This window comes from Antedon bifida, chromosome 8, assembly GCF_963402885.1.
Source record: "Antedon bifida chromosome 8, ecAntBifi1.1, whole genome shotgun sequence".
Lineage (NCBI taxonomy): Eukaryota > Metazoa > Echinodermata > Crinoidea > Comatulida > Antedonidae > Antedon > Antedon bifida.
The window spans coordinates 4,974,141-4,997,986 of NC_136233.1; the positions used below are offsets into that span (position 1 = coordinate 4,974,141).

Genomic DNA, 23,846 nt, shown 5'->3' on the forward strand with positions numbered 1-23,846 from the left:
CAATGATTTTTAATAAACTTATAAATGAAGGTACAGTACCTCAGTCATGGAAGGAAGCATGGGTAGTGCCCATTTTCAAGAAAGGAAATAAGAATAGTCCATCTACTTATAGACCAGTTAGCCTCACATCACTTGTTTATAAATTGTTCGAACGTATCATCAGCACCAAAATTATGGAGTATTTGGAAGGAAATAATTTATTAAGTACTAATCAGCATGGTTTTAGGAAAGGTCGATCTTGCGCAACTCAATTATTGGAGGTCCTTGAAAAATGGAGTATGTATCGGGATTACTCTCATAAGTTTGACTGTATATATTTCGATTGTAAAAAAGCATTTAATTCCGTTCCTCATAAACGCTTGTTAAAGACATTATTTAGTTTTGGTATCAGTGGAGATTTATTCATATGGATTAGTACCTATCTTTCAGAACGCACCCAAAGAGTTTCAATCAATGGCTGTTTTTATAGTTATTCACAAGTTATTAGTTATTCACAAGTTATTAGTTATTCACAAGTTATTAGCGGAATCCCGCAAGGAAGTGTACTCGGACCAATACTTTTTATTATTTTTATCAACGACTTGCCTTCCGTGTCAATTTCTGATTTTTGCTGATGATACCAAGTTATACAGGATTTTTGATACACAGGAGGATAGTGTAAGATTGCAGTCGGATATAGATGCACTGGGTGAATGGTCAGTGAAATGGCAGATGCCATTTAATGAAGATAAGTGTAAAGTGATGCATTTTGGTAGGCATAATCCATGTCATTCTTATTTTATGAATAACGTTGTGCTTAAATCTGTTGACAGGGAGAAGGATCTAGGTGTCACGTTTGATCCAACTCTAAATTTCGCTGTTCATGTTGCTGATATTTCTAAAAAAGCTAACATGAAGCTATGAATGATAAAGAGGTCCTTTCGTTATTTGAAATCCTCAGCTCTTATGAAATTATATAAGGCATTTGTGAGACCTACTTTAGAGTATTGTAATGTGGTTTATTCATAATGTTTCATAGGAGCCTAAATTTGACTCTCGTTAGAATATGCATGGAGCGTAATGAATGGGTCTTGACAAGGTATTTGTGTATTTTGGTTATGATGAGTTACTTGAAGCTGTTGGACATTTACTTGAGAAATCTACTTTTACATTATATTTAGGTAATACAGGTTACTTGCCTCTGGAACTTATAGGGGTAAAGCTACACTAAGCCAACGTATGAAGCCTCAGAAATTAATTTTGTTTTTGATATTGTTATCAAGTGTCGGTGCCACGCGTTGAAAACGTTGATAAAGTTCGATAGTTCTCCATATGAACTTTCCTGAATATGTTATACCCTGTGCTCAATCAAATACATACTGAATTGTAATACTTACCACATGACTGCATTTCATCAGAAAAATCTAGACAATCTATGACTTTATTACATACGTAATCTACTGAAACTATGTCACCGTTGTCACATACAAAATAATCTGAAAAGCAACTAAGTTTGGTTAATAAAAACCAACATCAACACATTGACGTTAACGTGAAAATGTACTGTACAAAAACAGTACATTGATACTGTTATTATTTCGTATGATACATTATATTATAAAGAATAATAAAAGTAACACACATACCAGTACGATTTACTGCAGTTACTGTTGCATTAAATCCTCTGTATCGTATACTATAGTCGGTGAATAGGTTAACCCACATTATCCCGCTGTTGGAAATTACAGAATGGAAGTCTGAACCTGTAAAAGTGTAGTCCCAGCTGATTTCTCCTATTCTCAAATAATCATAGCTATACTCCAGTTGAAAGTCGCTGAACTGAAGAAGAATGACCAAATCTGATGAGGTGGTTATCTTCCAGTAACAATTTAAATTGTTGTAGTAATTATTCGGATAATTTAGAGACCAAAATGAATTTGCAATGCCTTCGTTTTCAAGTGATATATAAGTACGGCCACATTCTGAAAAAAAAAGAAATGAAATCCTTTTGAAAAAAAAACAATTTTTCAAATCTATTGGCTTTTCAAAATTAGTATAATTATATACTGGTATTAATTTAGTTTATATTTAAAGATTTTATTTTATTTTATTGTTTATTTGTTTTACTACATAACAAAATACAAGACAATGGAAGTTATGTATATATATCCACAAAAATACCGTTAACAAAACATTGCTTTACTTTATTTACCAGTGCATATTTTAATGCATCAAATGTCGTTTCATATATTTTGAGATTATATTTACACTACATGAAATTGAATGAAGTTGGGTTTTTTGTAGAGTTGCTAAAAATAAGAACAGTTATGTCTACCATGTTGGCGTGCCTAAGACGTAAAACAATATATTCATAACCATGGCACCACAGTGGTGGTACGAGACAAATAGTAATAATTAAAGTGTGCTTTCGTCGAGCGTTAACAATCTAACCAGCCAGTAACTAAAGTAGACAAAATATATGACCAAAACAAAACAAATAAATAGAGAATATTAAGTAAATTTAAATCATCATAATATAATATTAACAAACGATATAACATATCAAGATACAGTTTGCCTTTCACATTCTGTGTACCATTAATTTGCTTGTATGTAGCATTTAGATACAGTACTCCTCATGAAACAGCCTAGTGCATTCAAGTTCAAGTTCAATAAACATTTATTTTATTTTCAACAGCCCACACTGCATCAACATTAACCAACGCCTTCAATCAAGAAGGGCAAAACATTATTGGGTTAATAAAAGCGAAAAGCCCACCCACTATGCCGCAACACTATTTACATGGTGATGGTAGGAGCGGCATTTCACTAAGTTTAGTAAGTTAACAATAAATAAGAGAATTTCCAAATAGCACATTGAAATTGTGTTGCTCGAAGTTGTTTAACAAGGCCATATAGATGGCTGCAGTCGCGTGCTCAAGTTAGTGTTTACCGACCGACCGACCAACCGACCGACCGACCAACCGACCGAAATTGCTGAACATGTTTAAAAATGTTGAAAATGTTTAAAAACATTTATATTCTTTTAATTTACTTTTGACGTACTCGTATAACGTAATTTCGAGTTGAAAAAAAGTCAACAAAACAGAAATCGGGCAAAAAGAGTGCGTATTAACATTTAACGCGCAGTACGCGTGCAAAAATCTGCGCACTCATGGCAATTTTTTAGACGCTTAAAATTGCCTGAAACGTAAAAATGTTGACAATTGGGAAATGTTAAGCGCGCGTACGCATGCGTTACATGCGCTACGCACGTAATTGTATTACCATATGATGATTTATGCCCTGAAATTTATGAGTACCAAATTTTATTTAATTGTGATTTATGCTTGTGAAGATATGATTACAAACGTGATTTCGTTAAATCATGCATAGACCGCGTAATTTTTTATTGCGCACCGTAAAAACATAACCACACGATTCCTGGCCATAAGGAATATACTGTGAAAAATTGACTTAGCTAGATTAAACTGATATCAAGATAAGGTCATATACAAGTTAGTGTTTACCAACCGACCGACATAGTGAGCTGTGCGACTAAAAACATTTAAAAAAAAAATTGTCTACTTTTCGGACAATGCCGTACCAAAGTTGAACACTAAGATTGATCTTTTTTAGTACCGTAAAAGTACTATATTATCATTGTATTTAAAATACTGCACAATTAGCTGTTGCACGCCATAGAATTTGACCGTCTAACCCCAATGCGTTAATATAAATCTTGAGAAAACATTGAAAGTTACTGCAGCATTTGCGAATTTATAAATTGAGATTCTTACCACAGTCTGATTCGTCTTCGTCGTTTAAACATTCGCCGTTACCGTTACAAACGAGTGACTCATCCAAACAAGAGCCGTCATTGCAGTAAAAATAACAATCTATATTAAAAATACAATAAATAGTACAAAATGTAGAATAAACCAACAATAATTGATTTGTCTATTTATTGATTAATTGATTTTATTATCATCAATCTATTGAAAGTATTACTTACCGGCACTTATAAATGAATCAATGAATTCAATAAAACTAGAAACTCGTGTGTATCCTACAATTCCTTCACCACATGGAATTGAACCAAAGCTTGTAACACCAGTGACATACCAGACGTTATCTTTCTGACAAATCAATGGCCCACCACTGTCACCCTGAAAAGTTGAGTAAAATACGGATTATAATAGCAGGTAATAGTACGATAACTATCATTTGAAACCCTCTAAGGTAGCGTAACAAAACCAATACAATAGTAAATGTCCTTAATTCCCAAGCAATTGTATTGAAAATTATGCTCAAAAGATTTAATCGGTTAAAGGACATGACTACATGATTTTGAAGTGTTGCCCTCGTTCACTAGCTTGCTTGAGGTGTAGTCGACTATGGATTTGTCTACACCTCAAAACAGTTCGGCGTAAACGGCGTCCACATTCTTGCGATTTAAAGGTCCCAATTAGCATCAAGAAAGGGCCTACATCAGGGATTTATACTGTTGTTTTTATAATATATAAAGATAGAAATTTATAAAGCAAAAACATCGATGGTATGAAACTGAACAATGTGAACATGAACAAGTGCATAGTCTTGACAGTGTATTGTCATTTCTCAGTTTTCCAGATTACCTTTGTGCAATTTGAGTTCATTGTGTCATTGAATACGACTTGCTAAGTATCCTTTCTCAAAATATTATAACGTAAAAAGAAAACAGCAAGTTGTGTGCATAACCAAATTTTCAAAACAAATTATCAGAATTACACCGAATAGAATACAATTAGGGTGAATGAGTAAGTCGAAGATGAAATAAAAACAAATTCTGGGAAAAGAAACAGTTACCACGTTCTTGGTAGTGGCATACGGTTGTGATACAGTAAATGCTCCGCAAAAACAGATTAAATCGTTCGAAATCAGTCACATCAAACAGATACAACTTATCTTATGAAAGGTAGTTTTAGCGAAACAAAATTCAGATATTCTGTTAAATCTATGACGTATAATTATCAAGAAAATGACAATTAGTAGTAGAATTGGAAATTATGTTGCTAGCCCGTAATGTTTTAAGAGATTATTCAATTTCTATTAAGAGTCGAAACAATATCGCCAAAGAGAAAAATACTTGTTAAGTGGAGTAAAATTAGAAGAGCACTGAGCAGACTTGAAGATGTTCATGAGCCAGACCAAAACTAGGCGTTTGTCGACAGGAATGGATTTCTGTAAAATGCTTCTGAACGTGTAAAACCTGTAGTTTGATCATTTTTTATTTTCAATAATCTTAAAGTAAATTGAGTGTAGATTCCAAAAATTCACATCTTTCATTGTGAGATATAAGGTATTTTTTAGAAGATCATGACAAATCTTTCAATAAAGGTTGTGGGTCATATAAATAGCAGTATGGCCAATCAGACAATTGAGAACTTTGGTATAAGCAAACTAGTTACGAATGAATTCTGAAACAGAGTGGCTCAACCTTAAGGCATTGAACGTTAATTTTTCCTTCAGAAGCATTCAAAAGTACAGACTGAGGAAAACCTATCGGTGGTAAGGTTTTAACACAAAATGTCTTATTTTAAAAAACATTCAATATTAATTTAAATTTTTTATCCAGGCATTATATATAATAATGAAGCAACACAGGATAGATTAATGCTTTTTATCTAATGCTTCTCTAGCTAACCATAAACAACATAAGCCTAGCCTAGGCCAATGATAAAATATGATCAGTATACTGTACTTCTTACTAATACAATTTAGCCTAGTAATACCAATAAGTAATTCTAGTTAACAAACTAGGTCTAGGCAAATAATGGAATGTATTTTATTTTTCAAAATGTAATACATTTAATTTTTTATTCTGTAGATATTTTACTTGGTTTGGCAGTGCTGGTGATGATGTTGATTTTCCAATGATGTTACTGTAACTTTTACTTAAGCTCAATCATAACATTAAAACATCATTTTGGCATTTCATAAAATAAAATGACTAACAATTAAACAAAATGAACATAAAAAACGTACGTCACAAGCGCCAATTGTTTGTTCGTCGCCATATGCACAAATAGTACTGTTTAGAATTGGAAATTCTATAGAATCATTCGACAAATCAAGACACAACTCTCGGCTGATTATTGGCAAAGTTGCTTCTTGCAATATGTCTGGTGAATCGCCTGAAAAAAGGTGTTTGTTTAGTGATTAGATCAAACAATTGTGTTTACAAGTATTTTGTTTTGAATAATGCGTTTAAAGCTTCTACATAATGACTTACCGCCATAGTTATACAGACTTCCCCATCCAGCAATGACACATTCAGTTCCAGCTTCAAAGTCTTCCCCATAACATGCCGGCTGTATAAATAAATTATAATCAACAGGTTTTGCTAGCCTTAGTAGGGCGATGTCATTACTTAATGATGTTGAGCTATAGTCCGGGTGTGAATATTGCCAAACTACTTCAATCTTGTCACGAAACACTGAAGATCCATCCAAGTCAATTGTACCAAGGAGAACAGAATGTACCGAACCGCTGCGAATAAAAAAAAATGACATGTAAAAATGCACATTATACATTAACACACATCCATACACGTAAATAATCCATTTTACTATGTTCTATGTTAGAAAGCCTTTGTCTAAGCTCTCCAGTATAGTTGAAGTGCCCTTTTTAGCTAGATACCAGCGGAAGTAAGTGATGGTAGAACGATTATCATGCTTCTTGACGACTATTTCCACTCTTGTGAAACCTTCTATGTAAATACTGGCTATTGACTTGTTGTCCAAGTGTACTTTGATAGAAAAGTGCTTAAAATAACTGACTTTTGATCCCTTTAATATCTTTATTTTAGAATAAATTAAACTAAATATTAAATAGCCTTACAGACAATGAGCAGCTGTCATAACCCATGTATGATTGAGTAAAGTTCCTCCACAAATATGAGAACCATAGTAGTTCTGTAACGATACTATCCATGGCCACTTTCCTGGGTCTGCTTCTGTACCACCAACAATTCGAGCCTCTGCATTTAAAAGTGGCTGTGATCCACACATCTCAGGTGTTTCTTTATAAATGATAAATTCAATAAATATAAAAACGATAATAAAACAACGAAGTGCACATTAATTTAGTGAATATATTCGATTATGAAATCACGAGAACGACATCACAAACGTACCTTCCCAACAACCTTCTTCATCTGACCAATCACCACAATCGTTGATTCTATTACATCGGCTGCTGTTTAACATGCATAATCCATTAGGGCATTTGAAGAATACATTGGAGCAATCTACAAAATAAAAGGGAAATCAAATAAATTATTGTATAATTATTACAATAAAGAAAGAGAGAGCGAGGGAAAGATATCAGACACACGACTCATGTTGGTTTTTTGGCGTTTTTTTTATAGCAAAACATTGTATAAAGTTTACATTTGACAATTATATCGGCGGCTAAACTGGTGGTAGTTAAAATTCAACGCAAAAAGAAAACACATTACTTCAGTATTAAAAAGTAATGGAAAATACACATCAGACACATCTGAAATAATTAAAGAAGAAGTAAGTTTCTTCAGACAGTTATATGGCAAAAAATATCCCTGATCATAACATTAATGAGTACTTACACAAATAAAATGTAAGCAAACTTTTAATAGAAGAATAAATGTGAGGGATTATTATCAATTGATGAATGCACAAAAGCGGTTTTACAAATGCACCTTAATAAAAGCCCATGAACTGATGGCTTGAGTGTTGAATTTTATCGGAAGTTTTGGGACCGTATCAAAGAAATGCTGTACACAGCTACAAACTATAATTATCACAACAATTTACTTTCCAATTCACAAAAGAGATGTATAATTCATTTACATTTTAAAAGAGAGAAATTAGGAAACTGGCGACCTATCACAATCATTAATGTGGATTGTAAGATACTAGCCCATGTTCTATCAATCACATTACAAAATTAATGTCCTCTTTTATAGATTCTGATCAAAAAGGTTACATTACTGGGAGGTTTGGTGGTGAAAATACAAGACTTGTAGAAAATGTACTTTCTTTTACTAATATCACAAATAAACCAGGCGCTTTCATGTTGCTTGATTTTGCAAAGGCGTTTGATTCGGTAAACAGAAATTTAATGTTTGGTTCTTTTATCAAATGGATTAAAATAATATATACGGATACAGAAAGTATAATGGTAAATAACGGTTGGAAAGTCCTTTATCGACCTTGTTTATTTTGGTAGTTGAATTGATAGCCTGTAACATACGGAACAATCCTCTATATAGAATATCAGGTTCAAGTTTGAATAAAGGAAAAACAAAATGTACGTGGATTGGTGCGAGTAAACATAATATGTAATATTACATGGACAAAGAAACCTGTCAAGTTTCTAAGAATCTATGTTGGATGTGATAACAAATTATGTGAAAAGAAAAACTGGGACGATAAGATTATTTCTTTAGAAAATATTTTAAGATTATGGAAGAGAAGAAATCCCACCCACTATGCCGCAACACTATTTACATGGTGATGGTAGGAGCGGCATTTCACTAAGTTTAGTAAGTTAACAATAAATAAGAGAATTTCCAAATAGCACATTGAAATTGTGTTGCTCGAAGTTGTTTAACAAGGCCATATAGATGGCTGCAGTCGCGTGCTCAAGTTAGTGTTTACCGACCGACCGACCAACCGACCGAAATTGCTGAACATGTTTAAAAATGTTGAAAATGTTTAAAAACATTTATATTCTTTTAATTTACACGTGCGTAGCCTGTCACTTTTGACGTACTCGTATAACGTAATTTCGAGTTGAAAAAAAGTCAAGAAAACAGAAATCGGGCAAAAAGAGTGCGTATTAAGATTTAACGCGCAGTACGCGTGCAAAAATCTGCGCACTCATGGCAATTTTTTAGACGCTTAAAATTGCCTGAAACGTAAAAATGTTGACAATTGGGAAATGTTAAGCGCGCGTACGCATGCGTTACATGCTCTACACACGTAATTGTATTAATATATGATGATTTATGCCCTGAAATTTATGAGTACCAAATTTTATTTAATTGTGATTTATGCTTGTGAAGATATGATTACAAACGTGATTTCGTTAAATCATGCATAGACCGCGTAATTTTTTATTGCGCACCGTAAAAACATAACCACACGATTCCTGGCCATAAGGAATATACTGTGAAAAATTGACTTAGCTAGATTAAACTGATATCAAGATAAGGTCATATACAAGTTAGTGTTTACCAACCGACCGACATAGTGAGCTGTGCGACTAAAAACATTAAAAAAAAAAATTGTCTACTTTTCGGACAATGCCGTACCAAAGTTGAACACTAAGATTGATCTTTTTTAGTACCGTAAAAGTACTATATTATCATTGTATTTAAAATACTGCACAATCATCTGTTGCACGCCATAGAATTTGACCGTCTAACCCCAATGCGTTAATATAAATCTTGAGAAAACATTGAAAGTTACTGCAGCATTTGCGAATTTATAAATTGAGATTCTTACCACAGGCTGATTCGTCTTCGTCGTTTAAACATTCGCCGTTACCGTTACAAACGAGTGACTCATCCAAACAAGAGCCGTCATTGCAGTAAAAATAACAATCTATATTAAAAATACAATAAATAGTACAAAATGTAGAATAAACCAACAATAATTGATTTGTCTATTTATTGATTAATTGATTTTATTATCATCAATCTATTGAAAGTATTACTTACCGGCACTTATAAATGAATCAATGAATTCAATAAAACTAGAAACTCGTGTGTATCCTACAATTCCGTCACCACATGGAATTGAACCAAAGCTTGTAACACCAGTGACATACCAGACGTTATCTTTCTGACAAATCAATGGCCCACCACTGTCACCCTGAAAAGTTGAGTAAAATACGGATTATAATAGCAGGTAATAGTACGATAACTATCATTTGAAACCCTCTAAGGTAGCGTAACAAAACCAATACAATAGTAAATGTCCTTAATTCCCAAGCAATTGTATTGAAAATTATGCTCAAAAGATTTAATCGGTTAAAGGACATGACTACATGATTTTGAAGTGTTGCCCTCGTTCACTAGCTTGCTTGAGGTGTAGTCGACTATGGATTTGTCTACACCTCAAAACAGTTCGGCGTAAACGGCGTCCACATTCTTGCGATTTAAAGGTCCCAATTAGCATCAAGAAAGGGCCTACATCAGGGATTTATACTGTTGTTTTTATAATATATAAAGATAGAAATTTATAAAGCAAAAACATCGATGGTATGAAACTGAACAATGTGAACATGAACAAGTGCATAGTCTTGACAGTGTATTGTCATTTCTCAGTTTTCCAGATTACCTTTGTGCAATTTGAGTTCATTGTGTCATTGAATACGACTTGCCAAGTATCCTTTCTCAAAATATTATAACGTAAAAAGAAAACAGCAAGTTGTGTGCATAACCAAATTTTCAAAACAAATTATCAGAATTACACCGAATAGAATACAATTAGGGTGAATGAGTAAGTCGAAGATGAAATAAAAACAAATTCTGGGAAAAGAAACAGTTACCACGTTCTTGGTAGTGGCATACGGTTGTGATACAGTAAATGCTCCGCAAAAACAGATTAAATCGTTCGAAATCAGTCACATCAAACAGATACAACTTATCTTATGAAAGGTAGTTTTAGCGAAACAAAATTCAGATATTCTGTTAAATCTATGACGTATAATTATCAAGAAAATGACAATTAGTAGTAGAATTGGAAATTATGTTGCTAGCCCGTAATTAAGCCCGTTTTAAGAGATTATTCAATTTCTATTAAGAGTCGAAACAATATCGCCAAAGAGAAAAATACTTGTTAAGTGGAGTAAAATTAGAAGAGCACTGAGCAGACTTGAAGATGTTCATGAGCCAGACCAAAACTAGGCGTTTGTCGACAGGAATGGATTTCTGTAAAATGCTTCTGAACGTGTAAAACCTGTAGTTTGATCATTTTTTATTTTCAATAATCTTAAAGTAAATTGAGTGTAGATTCCAAAAATTCACATCTTTCATTGTGAGATATAAGGTATTTTTTAGAAAGATCATGACAAATCTTTCAATAAAGGTTGTGGGTCATATAAATAGCAGTATGGCCAATCAGACAATTGAGAACTTTGGTATAAGCAAACTAGTTACGAATGAATTCTGAAACAGAGTGGCTCAACCTTAAGGCATTGAACGTTAATTTTTCCTTCAGAAGCATTCAAAAGTACAGACTGAGGAAAACCTATCGGTGGTAAGGTTTTAACACAAAATGTCTTATTTTAAAAAACATTCAATATTAATTTAAATTTTTTATCCAGGCATTATATATAATAATGAAGCAACACAGGATAGATTAATGCTTTTTATCTAATGCTTCTCTAGCTAACCATAAACAACATAAGCCTAGCCTAGGCCAATGATAAAATATGATCAGTATACTGTACTTCTTACTAATACAATTTAGCCTAGTAATACCAATAAGTAATTCTAGTTAACAAACTAGGTCTAGGCAAATAATGGAATGTATTTTATTTTTCAAAATGTAATACATTTAATTTTTTATTCTGTAGATATTTTACTTGGTTTGGCAGTGCTGGTAATGATGTTGATTTTCCAATGATGTTACTGTAACTTTTACTTAAGCTCAATCATAACATTAAAACATCATTTTGGCATTTCATAAAATAAAATGACTAACAATTAAACAAAATGAACATAAAAAACGTACGTCACAAGCGCCAATTGTTTGTTCGTCGCCATATGCACAAATAGTACTGTTTAGAATTGGAAATTCTATAGAATCATTCGACAAATCAAGACACAACTCTCGGCTGATTATTGGCAAAGTTGCTTCTTGCAATATGTCTGGTGAATCGCCTGAAAAAAGGTGTTTGTTTAGTGATTAGATCAAACAATTGTGTTTACAAGTATTTTGTTTTGAATAATGCGTTTAAAGCTTCTACATAATGACTTACCGCCATAGTTATACAGACTTCCCCATCCAGCAATGACACATTCAGTTCCAGCTTCAAAGTCTTCCCCATAACATGCCGGCTGTATAAATAAATTATAATCAACAGGTTTTGCTAGCCTTAGTAGGGCGATGTCATTACTTAATGATGTTGAGCTATAGTCCGGGTGTGAATATTGCCAAACTACTTCAATCTTGTCACGAAACACTGAAGATCCATCCAAGTCAATTGTACCAAGGAGAACAGAATGTACCGAACCGCTGCGAATTAAAAAAAAAATGACATGTAAAAATGCACATTATACATTAACACACATCCATACACGTAAATAATCCATTTTACTATGTTCTATGTTAGAAAGCCTTTGTCTAAGCTCTCCAGTATTAGCTGAAGTGCCCTTTTTAGCTAGATACCAGCGGAAGTAAGTGATGGTAGAACGATTATCATGCTTCTTGACGACTATTTCCACTCTTGTGAAACCTTCTATGTAAATACTGGCTATTGACTTGTTGTCCAAGTGTACTTTGATAGAAAAGTGCTTAAAATAACTGACTTTTGATCCCTTTAATATCTTTATTTTAGAATAAATTAAACTAAATATTAAATAGCCTTACAGACAATGAGCAGCTGTCATAACCCATGTATGATTGAGTAAAGTTCCTCCACAAATATGAGAACCATAGTAGTTCTGTAACGATACTATCCATGGCCACTTTCCTGGGTCTGCTTCTGTACCACCAACAATTCGAGCCTCTGCATTTAAAAGTGGCTGTGATCCACACATCTCAGGTGTTTCTTTATAAATGATAAATTCAATAAATATAAAAACGATAATAAAACAACGAAGTGCACATTAATTTAGTGAATATATTCGATTATGAAATCACGAGAACGACATCACAAACGTACCTTCCCAACAACCTTCTTCATCTGACCAATCACCACAATTGTTGATTTTATTACATCGGCTGCTGTTTAACATGCATAATCCATTAGGGCATTTGAAAGATACATTGGAGCAATCTACAAAATAAAATGGAAATCAAATAAATTATTGTATAATTATTACAATAAAGAAAGAGAGAGCGAAAGAAAGATATCAGACACACGACTCGTGTTGGTTTTTGGGCGTTTTTTTTATAGCAAAACATTGTATAAAGTTTACATTTGACAATTATATCGGCGGCTAAACTGGTGGTAGTTAAAATTCAACGCAAAAAGAAAACACATTACTTCAGTATTAAAAAGTAATGGAAAATACACATCAGACACATCTGAAATAATTAAAGAAGAAGTAAGTTTCTTCAGACAGTTATATGGCAAAAAATATCCCTGATCATAACATTAATGAGTACTTACACAAATAAAATGTAAGCAAACTTTTAATAGAAGACTAAATGTGAGGGATTATTATCAATTGATGAATGCACAAAAGCGGTTTTACAAATGCACCTTAATAAAAGCCCATGAACTGATGGCTTGAGTGTTGAATTTTATCGGAAGTTTTGGGACCGTATCAAAGAAATGCTGTACACAGCTACAAAGTATAATTATCACAACAATTTACTTTCCAATTCACAAAAGAGAGGTATAATTCATTTACATTTTAAAAGTGGACAAAGAGAGAAATTAGGAAACTGGCGACCTATCACAATCATTAATGTGGATTGTAAGATACTAGCCCATGTTCTATCAATCACATTACAAAATTAATGTCCTCTTTTATAGATTCTGATCAAAAAGGTTACATTACTGGGAGGTTTGGTGGTGAAAATACAAGACTTGTAGAAAATGTACTTTCTTTTACTAATATCACAAATAAACCAGGCGCTTTCATGTTGCTTGATTTTGCAAAGGCGTTTGATTCGGTAAACAGAAATTTAATGTTTGGTTCTATTATCAAATGGATTAAAATAATATATACGGATACAGAAAGTATAATGGTAAATAACGGTTGGAAAGTCCTTTATCGACCTTGTTTATTTTGGTAGTTGAATTGATAGCCTGTAACATACGGAACAATCCTCTATATAGAATATCAGGTTCAAGTTTGAATAAAGGAAAAACAAAATGTACGTGGATTGGTGCGAGTAAACATAATATGTAATATTACATGGACAAAGAAACCTGTCAAGTTTCTAAGAATCTATGTTGGATGTGATAACAAATTATGTGAAAAGAAAAACTGGGACGATAAGATTATTTCTTTAGAAAATATTTTAAGATTATGGAAGAGAAGAAATCTTACGTTTTTTTTGGAAAAATTTAAAACTCTAGCAATATCTAAACTAATATATAATGCGAGCATTATAACCCTACCGAAATATATCTTTCCCAAGGTGTAAAGATATTATACAGTTGTGTAGAGTGGTAGACGAGAGGAGATTAAAAGCCACACTCATTAGAAAAACAGATAAAGGTCGTTTAAATATGATTAATTTTAATGCAAAGGTCAATGAATTGAAGTTAAACTGGGTTAAACGTCTCCTTAACCCAGATCCAGGAAAATGTAAATGTATATCGAATTATTATCATGGACCATATTAAGTATACTGTAAATATCACTCAGATTAATAATGAAGATCATTCTGATCTGAAACTAATGCCGGTGTTCTATAAAGAAATGATAATTGCTATAGTTAATAGTAACAACTTTAACTGGTCTGACCCACAAAGCATTAAAGACGTTAAAAACCAACTTACTTACTTGTTACTTGTTTGCATAGCTATCCCCATTATTGGGGACATTTCGCCGTCATTGACATTATGTTGACATAGCACAACAATGAGAGACATTAATTTTGATGAGAAGGTCATGGAACACTAATTAATTAAAAAACTAAAAATCTGAGACCTGTAACCCTAGGTAGGGACTCTGACGGGGAAAAATAAGTCGGAAAACAAGTGTATACAGTTAAATGGAAAGTCAATCTATTTCAATGTTTGACTTGATGCAGGCTTTAGAACATTGAATGACATAATTAAGGAGAATATATTATTACCAATTAATGAAGTGTTACCATTACTAGAACAGAAACAAAATGGATTAATTTAATATATAGGGCTAATGAATGCCATACCATAATCATGGAAGTAAATTATTTTTTAAGGGTGAACATGGAAATGATCTAACAAATTCCGATTGCATTTGGTATTCATTTAAAACAACTTAATGCAAAACTACTTTATAATTTATTTGTGGAAAATTTAATATCAACTTCTATAGCACAAGAAAAATGGCAGATAGAATTTCAAAATAACGATTTTGAATGGGATACCGTATGGTATAATAAGGTATTTTCTATGTAACATATCACAACAGTTGCGCAATTAAATTTCAAACTACTGCATCATGTATGTAATGTGATGTAATAGTGAAATTAAAAATATTTGTTATTTTCATTTAATAAGATTAAACCCATATAGATTGTATATAAGTTTTTGATCTCGAACTAATTTGTAGAAAAGATTGACATAACATGGCGTATTATTGTTAAAGGTAAGGGAAAAATAAGTAAATTAACTTATTTCAATAAGAAAAGGAACAAAATCAGGAATAAAAAATAATTTGGAGATTATTTTGCTATGAATTAAAGAATTTATTAACAAATGAATGTATGCATAATTTGCATAAGGCTAAAAAAAATGGTTGAATAAATTAAAAGATAAACTATTAAACCTATCGAGAGACTTGCTGAAAAGATAAAAGTGGGAAAACACATACAAGACAAAAAAAAGTATATTACTATTTATGTTTACAATAATTTATCTCCGCCATTGTGGTATACGGTATGTAATCGATCGCCTGTGTCTGTTTATTACTTGGCAAAATTTTATTTTGCCAAGTATAGTATGTACTTTGTTTGTATGTTTGTTAGCACGATACCGCCTACAGTTTTCAATCTGTATTTGATATTACTTCTCCAAAAAACTTTAATAAATAATAATGAAATAAATATATTGACCCTTGGATCCATGACGACTTTAATTGTGAATTAGTGATCAGAAACATGATTGCAATGTGAATCGTGGTATGACGAATCATTTGATATTTTACATACAATAAATAGAATAAAACATACCGCATGGCCATTCATCTGAGCTATCCTGGCAATCCAAATATCCATTACATAATTTATGTGTCGGTATTATTTCGCGACTGCCACATTCAAAATAATCTGTTAAAACAATTAGAAAATAATGCACCAATTGTAATCATAAATAGGACACATATACTGTAAATATTCCACGTACGAAGTACATGCCATGGTGTTCAACTTAGCGGGACAAACTAAAGCAAGAATGAATGAACCAAATGTATCCGGAATTAAGTATGTCAATTTGATTTTTTAGCGCCTCTTAGCCAAGATAACGAGAAGAGACAATTATTATTATTTTTAAATCTACTAATCGCGGAACAGAGACACCATGATGATTAACCAAGATGGCTATCACAACCGTTTTCACATTGTATCCCAGATTTTAGCATAAATTATTGCTGGTTATTTTTACACTCAAATATTATTTATTTCAAATTTATTCAGAATGATTGTAATTTTCAAAACATTTAGACCGAGTTCATTTTACGAGAAAGAAATTATACAATACGTGTTTTATCGATAAGAATGAGATAAAGTCGCACCCTCATCTTAATTAATACCTTACTAATATCAATAAAATTACCATTTCGTATTATCGCCGTTGCTGTTGCATTAAATCCTGTATATTGAACAGTATGGTCCGTGGACAAACGTATCCATAATGTGCTGTTGTCGGAAATTATAGAATGAAAGTTTGAACCTGTAAAACTATATTCATAACTATTTTCTGTAAATCCAATATACAAATAATCATATCTATACTCCAGTTGAAAGTCGTTGAAGTCAAGAAGAATGACAAAGTCTTTAGAGGTGGTTATCAGCCAGTGACAATTTAAATTGCTGTAGTAATCATTTGGATAATTTGGAGACCAAAATGGAAAAAACACGTTTTCATTTCCAAGTGATATCTCAATTAGGTCGCATTCTATAAAGTAAGAATAAAAACAGTGTTGATAATTGCTATAAAAAACTGAAATAACTGGAGTTAGCCAGTAACAACCAACACAATTAAACGCAATTGTTATTATCATTATGCACAGAAAACAAATGTACTCCCACGTTTATCCTAACCAATCATAAAAAATAGGCCTAGCAAATGCTAAATTGTTGGTTCAACTACCAGACTATAAATTCAACTTATTGTTGTTATTATTGTTATTTGTGCAAACATTATAATAATTTAATTATTTCAAACCATATTGATAGGCTGTTGTTGGAGGAGGTTGTGTTCCACAGTTACTTTCATCTTCACCGTAAAAACAATCGTATACACCATCACAAACACGAGTCTCTTCTAAACATAATCCGTTAGAGCATTCAAACTCACAAACACCTTCAATGTACAAAAAATGGACGTGTTTCCATAATCAAGCTATTTTTGTCACTTACTGCGTGTAAAATAATTGTTATTGTTATGTTTTTTCTACGAAAGTGAAAACTTTATTAAAACTACAAAATGACATATTTTGATCCTCATTAATATTCATTTCTTCACGTTTTTGAGGAAAATATTATCTTTAAGGTGAACAATAATGATTGTTATTTTTCTCACTTTAGCTATGTTATTGTATAATGCATTAAATTTACCATTAGCGAACGCTTTTTTTTCGTTATTCTAATTGAATAAAAATGAATTTAATTTATCACTACAAGATGAAGAACAATCAATTAAAAAACGGTATTTCTACAAGCCGTTTCGGCATAAGGGCGTGCAAAGCGAAAACAAAATCCATGATTTTGAGATGCTCGAAATGGGCCGAACCGTGCTCTAAATTTATTAAAAATACATTCCCACTTTGGAACGTGTGTGTACGCCTAATTTAATTTTTAATTAATTGTATTCAACAAAAAGTATAGCCTTAGTATGAATAGTACTTTTGGTAAGATTCAATGAAAACTCCATTTTGTCTTTAAGAATTTACGATCAATCATAGAAATCAATTTCATAAACAAGTTAAACGGAAAACTCAAATAAATATAATTATAATATGGAACGGTTGAGTTTTAGAGGAAGGTGACCGGAACAGAAATGACAGAAAGAATGAAGATTAACGTTGTGATTGAACAAAATAATCTTTGGCAATCATATTGGAGAATAACTAATAATGGACAACCACAATTTAATAAAACGGTAGGATCAAATTTTCTGGTAAATGATACCGTTGTCTGTTATAGATCCGCCCAATTGTTCAAGAATTTTGTTCAATGTGTTACACTAATTTACATTATTTCGGTTTTAAAAACACTTGATCGTTTCAAGGTATCATATTATTGTATCCACTGTAGTTTAAGTTCCATTTCTTGCACGTGTTGCTCATTTCCATGTGCCTTTTAGAAATATTGAGCTGGTTTTACCATGTCTATAAACTCTACCAAGTGCACCGTATTCAAACCTGCTATAACATCAATACTAGACTTACCATCACAGTTAAATTCATCACTACCATCACAGCAATCCTGAAATCCATCACAGCGCCACGTGAATGGAACACATCGACCATCATCACATTTGAATTCATAAAAGTTACAACCTGCGTTGAACAATGATGTTTCAGTATTATAAATTCAATAAATACATAATTTTAGCCTATACACAACACCACATAGGCACAGTAGGCCTAATACAATAGCTAACATTTTATTATGTATTTGATACCACTACCGTGGTTCACCTTACCTTATATAATGAAATTCTGTAATTATTATTTGGGCTCATTTAATATATATTTGATACCAGTACTGTGGTCCACCTTACCTTAAACAATGCATGTTATTATAGTTCGCTGTGTTGGGGATATTTCGTGAGACCTGAGTAGAACCCAGGGGAATTCCACTGAGTGTCTGTAAGGTATTTGGTACCGTGTACGTGAATACAGTATTAATTTATTGGGGGCAAGATAATTTTCCAAGAATAGTTTCCAACAAATATTACTGTACATAAGTAGCCCCATGATAGTTAGATGGGATGATAATGGGTATGGTTAGGTCGGAAAATAAAACCTTACTTATGCTAGCGATGCTAGTAACATCAATGATGCATGTGCAGTTTGTTATACTATATATAGTGAATATGATCTATTTAATATGGACACCCGTTTTTATAAATATTTCGCCTAGTCTTAGTTTTAATTTATTAGTACGGTAACCTTGCATTATTTATTATTCAAACAAACCAGTGTACAATTAAGATATGATAATAAAAGATGGTATTGTGTATAAACAATAATTTAGTAAATTATAATAATTTCATAATCGTGACACAATTTAAAATTTCCAAATCAAGTGTAATTATACCTGTAAGTAATTGAGTTGTTTCCGTGGTAGTTGGTTCTTCAGTGGTAGTTGGTTCTTCAGTAGTAGTTGGTTCTTCAGTGGTAGTTGGTTCTTCAGTGGTAGTTGGTTCTTCAGTGGTAGTTGGTTCTTCAGTAGTAGTTGGTTCTTCAGTGGTAGTTGGTTCTTCAGTGGTAGTTGGTTCTTCAGTGGTAGTTGGTTCTTCAGTAGTAGTTGGTTCTTCAGTAGTAGTTGGTTCTTCAGTGGTAGTTGGTTCTTCAGTAGTAGTTGGTTCTTCAGTGGTAGTTGGTTCTTCAGTGGTAGTTGGTTCTTCAGTGGTAGTTGGTTCTTCAGTGGTAGTTGGTTCTTCAGTGGTAGTTGGTTCTTCAGTGGTAGTTGGTTCTTCAGTGGTAGTTGGTTCTTCAGTGGTAGTTGGTTCTTCAGTGGTAGTTGGTTCTTCAGTAGTCTGACATCCTACAACAAACATCACCTCTGAACAGTCGTTGGATGAGCATTGTGCAGTATCGTTTGATGTTTTTAATATATAAGAGGCGTTGTAATTTAGAGAGGAACATTCTGTTGAAATTCGTACAGTGGATCCCACTTTGACATCTATGCAGACAAAACCTGATGAATCAGTCATTTCTTGTGTGTAGAATACATGGTCTATACCCGATACTCTATAATATAAGAAAAAATAACATTTGTGTCGTTGTTAAGAATACTATTTACGATTTATATGAAAGGTTTTCATAAGACCAAAATCAATCAATTTTAGTAGAATATTAATATTGAATACCGGTATCGATATAAAAAGATAACAAGAAGAAACAATACAAGGTAAAAGTCATGAAAACAAAGATATACAGTATCTCGTATGTTGACTATTCGCCGTGTGACAAAAAATTACCTTAATTTTATGTTGTAAATCTGTGCAATATGTGCAATATTTTGTAAAATTTTACACAATTTAGCTTTTGGCTACAATGTAAATTTCCGTTTTATTGAATAAAAACCTTGAATGAATGAATAATCGAATTGAGAAAGTGTGTTCGTTTTGTGTGCTAAAAGCAATTGGTTTAAAACAAGGGAGAAGCATTAATGAAGATCGTACTAATTCCCTTTGGGATGATGACGCCTTTCACAGTTTTTGCACTTCAGCTAAACAAAGGAGTGTCCATTCTTATTAGAAAAGGCTTAGATTACTAGTTATAAACAGTATATCTACACAAGTGTAGATTTATCTTGTTATCGAAATAGAGTGAGTTCAATATACAAATAATGAATGTATGTGCTCAAAATGATATCAAATCTCGGAAAACTTTCTTTGGAAACCTTCAGAAACATACCTTTTGCGACAGAGAACATAATTTTAATTGCCTGAGACATGAACTGAATCCAAGATAAATGTTGCGACCAAAGAGGTAGTAAAATGAAATTTGGTAATTCTGTTTGCACAGTTAAACGCTTTATATACAAACTTGATGTAGAAAGTCAGTAAATCTCTATAAAAAATTTGATTACATTATTCGGTACAAAAAAACATTCTACTGATCAAATTGATTTGATCAAATCTTATGAAAGAGAGATTAAAAAATAACGAAAAACTCAGAATAACAATGGAATGGAATAGGAAAATGTATTAAATCATTGTATTGATCATTTGAAGATGAAATTAATAAAAGTAGTTCTTAACGTCACAAAAAAAAAAGTATAATAGTAAATGGCTAATTACTCTACTGTTTGTAAAGGCATTGGTTGTAAACAGCTGTCATCTGCGCAAACTCTAACCTCCACACAGGTTGAATTTTCAATTAGTAAACCTCCTTGCCACAATGACAAATGAGGTAATTCAGCAACCCAGTACAGATATCCACCAATTGTAACCACGTCCCCATAGTCATATATCAGCCATGCACCTTAAGTAACAATGATACAAACAAATACATACTATAATATGTTGAGTACGCTGCTTGTTTGGTTGATTTTTAATTCGTGTTTTTAAGATTGAAATGGTTATCTTTTGATATGTGATTAAATGATTCTTTTAACTGGTTCAATCATAAGCCAGAATGGGCTGGTCTCGTGTCAAACAAGAAGGGTGATTAAATAACAAATATATAAATTATATGAGAAAAAAGCAACCACAGTACAGAACAGCGATTAATATTATTTAAAAGCAATTTAATATTGCCTGTTTTCACCGAAAATACCAATCCTTAAATGTATTACCGGTACTGAATATACGAAAGATATTACTTTAAATAACAACTGGTTATACAGAATGTGAATAACGTAACAACATTATAATAATATTAACGTTACGTGAGACATTATTTATTTCTCTATACAAAATACAAATACGGGAAGCAAAAAATAACACAATATACAGTAACTATATTTATATACATAATTTTATTACAAATAATTGAAAAAAAAATATTAAAATACAATCACATAATTTACCTTGTGTTTTTTCATAATACATAGAAGTGATCCTATCCCCTGCTTTCACATTATCAGATGTAACTGGTACTTGTACTCTTATTGGTTTACTAATACCAATTTCATTACCATTTTCACCATCTAGTAAAGTTAGCTCAATGACAACAATCGAAGAAATGTAAATTCCTAAAAGTAATAACAAATACATAGTGTCTTCATAAGGAGTGATTTGATGCAAGCAAAAGAAAAACAGACAGTTACCTTCAAAGAGGCGAATCAAAGTTGAATGGCTGCGGGAACAGAGTAATTATAGACGTCTCAAATAAGTTACATAAACCTGACCGTGCAATAATATCTTCAATCGTTGAAAGGGCGAAAATAATTGATGGCAACGTGATACAAAGTCAACCAATCAAATGCCAATCACATGTGTTATAAGATATTTCTCAAATATCTTGATATCACTGGCATGTACCGTTAGGTTTTATTGTATTTCCTTCCTGTACTTCCCTATAAAACTTACCTCCCTATAAAACTTACCTCTTGTATTAATCAATGCTGGGATAGTTTCCAATTGAAATGAGTCGAATAGATCTGGTACATTCAGAGAAATAGAAACGTTTGAACCACTAAGACTGTTCACACTTCCTAAACATTGACAATGGAATTACACAAAGTCAGGTCATATTCGTAAAAATTCGTATCATTTTAATTAACATTTTGGGCAAAATAATTAGCATAATGGTTTTAATAAAGCCTAAACTAACCCTAACCTCTAACCCCAAGGTAACTAGACACTAGGTTTGAATACGAAAGCATGAGTCTTTTGATCGTACCCGGTTGTGTGCGAAGGTTATACTTGTTGAAGAGAATTTTGTTTTGATAATCAATGAAACATTCTTTGTGAAGTACGATAAATAAATGAAATGAAAAATGGGAGAATGAAAGACAAATAATAATAATTTGAAAACAGTTTCACCTTATGATCAAAATAAATGGAAAGAATGGTTAACACTGTTAGGACACAGTAGACGATTATTGTGATGGCCAATTCGCTCCATTTCTCTCTTTCAGCAAGAAAAGATCAAATTCGGTGCTGTATCGTCTAATGATCATGTTAGCATTATTAACTTGTATCTTTGTCGTGTATACTATATCATTAATTATTATTTATGGTTTCAGATTTATTAAAACATTTGGGAAAATGACACACCTTCGTGTAAATGGATGTACACATAATTTGCGCACGATTTAGCAATATTAAAAGCTAATGTCTTTTTACATCAATCTACGTTCATACGTCAATTATAGGCCTACGGCATTCTTGCAGAATTACATGAAACACTGTAATACTTAACAAAACAAGAATTCAATAATTTACTCACCCGCTGGTAAGTTAATGTAAACAGGTAAACTAGAAGTGATGTTTAATTCTATTTCTTCGTCGACTTCCGGGTCAATTATGATTGTCGCAATGATTTCTAACGGTGAAAGTTCAAATTCAATTGTAGGAAGAATAGAACTTATACAATCAAGTGTTGTCCACGTTTTACTCGCTTCTTGATACCCATGTACATCTAAAGATATTACACCTTTTGAATTTCCAGGAACAACAAACGAATTATGTGAGCCTTCGTAAACAATAAAAGCGTCTCCATCTTTATGTTGGGTTACAATGACGTTGGGGTTTTTTATGTCTTCCCATAATAATCCAGCAACATTCACAGTTGCAACAGATTCTAAATAAAACAGTAAAATAACTCGAAATATTACATATTATATATAACATTTAACACTGTACTATTGTGTCATGTTTAGGGTAACTAGATAGCATGCAAAATAAGGAGTTCGATTGGCGCCGGATTTTTTATAAAATCATACATTGTCGTCGTAAAATCGATTTCGTGAACCTAGAATCGAAGAAATTGGGAAGGTCTGAGAACTTTACAAAAATTTAATTTAAAAAAAAAATTCGAACGCATGCGAATAATAAATCACATGACACCGTCGGTCATAGTTCAATGTGGTCGCTAATCGACCCTC

General features: G+C 32.4%; 2 protein-coding genes across 2 annotated transcripts in view; both read right to left on the reverse strand.

The window, feature by feature from the left end:
- The window catches only part of LOC144850503 (uncharacterized), a 94,155-nt gene that overhangs the window by 32,055 nt on the left and 38,254 nt on the right, over positions 1-23,846 (reverse strand). Inside the window, exons 7-19 of the mRNA XM_078707786.1 lie at positions 12,603-12,783; positions 11,992-12,248; positions 11,745-11,893; positions 9,725-9,878; positions 9,510-9,608; positions 7,157-7,270; positions 6,862-7,042; positions 6,254-6,510; positions 6,007-6,155; positions 3,995-4,148; positions 3,780-3,878; positions 1,626-1,961; positions 1,377-1,475 (exon numbers count right to left, since the gene is read on the reverse strand). Of these exons, the coding sequence (XP_078563912.1) occupies positions 1,377-1,475; positions 1,626-1,961; positions 3,780-3,878; positions 3,995-4,148; positions 6,007-6,155; positions 6,254-6,510; positions 6,862-7,042; positions 7,157-7,270; positions 9,510-9,608; positions 9,725-9,878; positions 11,745-11,893; positions 11,992-12,248; positions 12,603-12,783 (2,229 nt within the window). The remainder of the gene's footprint in view (positions 1-1,376; positions 1,476-1,625; positions 1,962-3,779; positions 3,879-3,994; positions 4,149-6,006; positions 6,156-6,253; positions 6,511-6,861; positions 7,043-7,156; positions 7,271-9,509; positions 9,609-9,724; positions 9,879-11,744; positions 11,894-11,991; positions 12,249-12,602; positions 12,784-23,846) is intronic.
- The window catches only part of LOC144850376 (uncharacterized), a 31,920-nt gene continuing 25,346 nt past the window's right edge, over positions 17,273-23,846 (reverse strand). Inside the window, exons 21-27 of the mRNA XM_078707651.1 lie at positions 23,189-23,542; positions 22,344-22,451; positions 21,825-21,989; positions 21,094-21,277; positions 19,383-20,038; positions 18,509-18,619; positions 17,273-17,421 (exon numbers count right to left, since the gene is read on the reverse strand). Of these exons, the coding sequence (XP_078563777.1) occupies positions 17,273-17,421; positions 18,509-18,619; positions 19,383-20,038; positions 21,094-21,277; positions 21,825-21,989; positions 22,344-22,451; positions 23,189-23,542 (1,727 nt within the window). The remainder of the gene's footprint in view (positions 17,422-18,508; positions 18,620-19,382; positions 20,039-21,093; positions 21,278-21,824; positions 21,990-22,343; positions 22,452-23,188; positions 23,543-23,846) is intronic.